Source organism: Anopheles cruzii, unplaced genomic scaffold (assembly GCF_943734635.1).
Source record: "Anopheles cruzii unplaced genomic scaffold, idAnoCruzAS_RS32_06 scaffold01213_ctg1, whole genome shotgun sequence".
NCBI lineage: Eukaryota > Metazoa > Arthropoda > Insecta > Diptera > Culicidae > Anopheles > Anopheles cruzii.
Genome location: NW_026454798.1, coordinates 1,823 through 5,910, shown reverse-complemented (window position 1 = coordinate 5,910; position 4,088 = coordinate 1,823). Strand labels below are relative to the sequence as shown.

At 56.1% G+C, this 4,088-nt stretch overlaps 1 protein-coding gene across 1 annotated transcript; it reads right to left on the bottom strand.

Moving 5' to 3' along the window:
- Positions 1 to 2,267: 2,267 nt before the first annotated feature.
- Positions 2,268 to 3,228, bottom strand: LOC128276442 (peritrophin-1-like). The gene is made up of 2 exons (XM_053014902.1): positions 3,150 to 3,228; positions 2,268 to 3,062 (listed from the first exon to the last, which is right to left on the bottom strand). The coding sequence occupies exons 1-2, from the start codon at positions 3,157 to 3,159 to the stop codon at positions 2,422 to 2,424; spliced, it is 651 nt and encodes a 216-aa protein (XP_052870862.1). The 5' UTR covers positions 3,160 to 3,228; the 3' UTR covers positions 2,268 to 2,421.
- Positions 3,229 to 4,088: the final 860 nt, after the last annotated feature.

Genomic DNA, 4,088 nt, shown 5'->3' with positions numbered 1-4,088 from the left:
CCACCGAAGCTCTCGGGATTTCGGGGAACGATTAGTGGCGGAACTGGCTGCCAATTACTAACAGTTGTGCCGACCAACCCGAAAGTGGCATCTTTAATATAGATTGGAACTTAGACAACCACTGTTTCGGTGGTCACCTCTTGGGAACTGCTTTTCTGATCTGGGATCTGCGCGATAAAACGCTGCGATGTGCTTCAACGACGTGTTTACCTCACGGCACTGCACGGTAGCCGTGTGTCGGACGTGACTCTGCGCCCTTCGAGGGAACTACAACCAACTAACCGGTGCGCGGTGCACATAATGCTTGTTGGTCCGATTTCATAACCGAATCTTATGCAACCCGAGCCGGGACGTGATGCACCACAGCCGTGGTGTCTTGGAAAATATGTTTTTAATTTTTCTGTCCTTACCGCCAGCTCCGACTCGGAGTGGACAGTATCTTTATTAGCATTCGTTTGTCCCACTGCGGCCCAACTCAGCGGGAACACCCAGGCAGTGGCTACTTAACGACTAGAGACTTCTGGGGACCGTTACCGCTAATGACTGAGGAACAGCTCGGAGCACGGAAGGGATTTATGCGGACACGGACGAGGGATTGGGATGCTCGGGAAGGGCAGGGAAGCGCTGATGGGAGCGGACCTATTGCAGCTTCGACAGACCCTGTTGCTCGGCGGACGCCGGATGCCCAACGAAAGCGGCGACCTTCTGGCAGAGCGATTTCAACAGTCCCAAAATGGCCTTCATGTCCTCCGGAACCGCGTTCCCAGCCGGCTTGGCTTCGTCCGTCTCAGCGCTCGAGGTGACCGCTTCCGGGTCCTTTTCTTCCGCTTTCTCCTCTACCGCCCGCAGCTGGGCGAGCACCTCCCCCTTCGGTTCCTTCTCTTCCGTTTTCTCCGTCTCGAACGTCTCGTGGTCGTGCTTTTCGTCCACCATCTTGGGCACTACGTTTTGCTTCACTTTCGTTGCCTTCGCCTTCGCTGGCACCACTTCCGGACGTGCGGTCGTGGGTTTCACGTCCTCGACCACGGTCTCGTCATCTTCGTCTTTCGCCGGCTCGGACACTGCGTCCGCTTCTGATTCCGGCTGTGCGACGGCAGGCTCCGCATCATCCTTGGCCGCGACCACGGCATCCAAGTCGTCGGCAGCCTTCGATGTTTCTTCGTCCGGGTGCACCTCTTTGTCCTCTACGGTGACTTCTGACTCTTCGTCAGCTAGGGTTGGCGTGGGGCTCGGCGACGTCTTCGGCTCCTGACTCACTCCCGTATGCACACGCCGCGGAGCAGCCACCGACAACGCGATCGTTGCCGCCAGAAGGATCACGACTTGCATCTTCCACTGCATGGCTGCAACCTTGATCTTGCACTTGTAAGACTTGATTGAAGGGATCAGCACCTTGGACCGTCGTTCGAGTCAAGTGACAGCTCTTGTCTGTGTGTCCTTCGCGCTGGTTGGTTGAAGCCTTCCGCCTGCGACGTCTCGGGTGTGTGGAACTGCAATGCTATACCGTCCGGAGAGGAGCCATCATTTTATATGTCGCCCCACCCTCGCGCACCACACGCCCAGTTTCGACCGCTGGAAGACACGAACTGGCGGCGGTACCGTGGACGCCTTATCACTCTCACTGTCGACGGGTCTCGCGGCGTACGGACTGGAGGACGTGCCTTCTTGACCCAAACATTCCGAATGGTCTCGCGGACTGCACCGCACTGTCGCGGTGGACAGCTCTTGTCGATAGGCCCGGTGGGCCGATTCTTAAGTCCATTTCCACCAACTTCAGCTTTCTGGAGCCCTTCCTGATTATGCTCTCTCTCTGTTGTGTCTCTTCACCGCAGCCTAGTCTAAACCTTCCCTTCGGACATTGTAAGGGCCCGGAGGTCAATCTGCATATATTGTGTGTACACGCAGCGCCAAGTGACATACTTTCGCGTGGCCGGCCCTAAGATAGCAGACCAACAATGCATGGCATTTATTTATCAACAACGCAACGAGTCTCTCAATTGGCGTGTTAACTTGTGTTTACTTGTTGTTGTCGCGGCCCGCGGCATGTTTTGATTACATGGCGGGACCCAGTTGGCCCAGTTTTCTTCCGGATCACCGTGGGAGCCGAGCAAAAAAGCCAGGCCCGCCGTAAAAATTCGTGCCCGAAGGTGGGCCAGAGTAAGAATGTTGGGATACGTGCTTGCGTTAAAGTTGCGTTAAAATTCAAGCCCATTTTGGTCGTACGGACCGTATTGGACATGACTTATCGAAGGTTCGTTCGTGTTTTAGAAAGCTGCTGTTTTTATTAACACCCGTTTATTTTCTATATCAACTTACAGTTATTTTTTCTGATGACTCCTCCAACTCAAGGTCTTCCGTGAATTCGTGAAGGACTTGTAGAAGTTCTTAATAAAATCCCATCCCAATACCATGCGGTCGCTCTCAGAAGTCCAGATTTAATAGGAGTGTTCCGAGTAGGATCGCCACAGAAGAAAAGCATCGAAGGTTTGCACCATTCTGGATTGGTGCCTCGGTCGTCGTGGTATCGTCATCGTCCGATCGGCGCACTCGAGCGCGAGCCCCACCCTTCGAAGCGTCCGGGTCACACTCCTTCCCGGCCGGCCGTTCGTAGTCGCACCGACAGGACTCGTGGTTCCAGTACAACCGCTTCGGGCAGCTCAGCTCGGTCGGTACGGTCGAAACGCAGGCGTAGAACTTGCGGCAGTCCCGGTGCGGCAAGAAGATCACCTCCTTCGCCGGGTCCGCGTCCAGTGGGCAGCGGGTCAACTGGGCCGGACACTTGCTGACCAGATCGCCACCCGGTCGCCGATCCTGCGCCACCGCACCGCCAGCCGGGGAACACTTGGCCAACTCCGGCCGGTCGCAGGACGACTCGAGCACGTTCCACTCGAACCCGGCTGGGCAGCGCTGTTCAACCTTCCGTGCTCCGACGCACGTGAAGTACCGTTGACAGTCCGTCGGGTGGGCCAGATGCACCGTACCGTGGTCCGAGACGGCCGGACACTCCAGAACGGTGTCGGCCGAGCTGGCCAGCAGAGTGGCCAACAGGCTGAAGCCCAGCACTGTTGTGGAAAGCATCGGAGAAAAGGATGGTCAATGTTCTTGCGGGGCGGGAGGCAAAAGTATAAACGGTAGAAATTAATACCCACCGAGAACCATCGTTAGAGGCTGTTTGCAACGGGACTGGATACGAAGACCGGCAGAGAGTTACAGTATCGGAACTGATAGGAATCTTCGCTCAGCTTCGCTCGGTGCCGGTTTTATAGGTCGCCCGTGTAGTGTGCGGCTCGCAAAGCAAACATCATCAGTTCCGATGTGGTCCACTCAAGTGGTTACATGTCCCATTTGTCGGGGTGCGATGTTTGCTCGCACTCGGTGACGTCACCAGCGCAAACCAGCCCCCCGCGTGGGGGGAGCGTGTTTGCCATTACATTGCACATCGAGCGCGTTCTGTTTGGCTTGTACATTGCCGGGCGGCTGTAAGGTCTGAATGATCCGAAGAGGCGTAAAAACAATTGACATACCTGTGTCATATGGTCCGAATGGTCCAAAGCCAAGTGCCGTTAAATATTTTTGATGAAAACCAGGCCCAACATGCGACGAATCGCGACACGGCCCGATCGGGCAGGATCGGGTTTCAATTGGCATCGCCTGGGCCATGCATCTTCCCGCCGACTTCCCCGACTGAGCGCCGATGGCCATCCCCAAAATCTGCCGCTCGGTGGTCGATTGTCACCGCACTAAATGAATTCACCCTCTTCATTTGCCAGTTTTCGAACTCATCGAGAGAGAGAGCCGTGCCCCCGAATCACCGGGGGGCCGTGATCCTGTCGTGCACCCAGCGCCCTTTAACCTCGTTCAGTTGGCCCTGTGTGTCTCTCGCTCTTTTAAAAACACACACGCACGCACACGCACGCTCCGGGATGCCAGATTAAATTACGCATTCAGACGCAATTGGTTACATTTACATAAATTTGCACGCACCTCCGCACCAGTCCGTTTTCCGCTTCCGAGCCGAGGACGACCGGCGAATGGCCCCACTTCCGGGTTCCGGGCACCGTCACCGTCCGGGGCCTCCACCGTTCCGG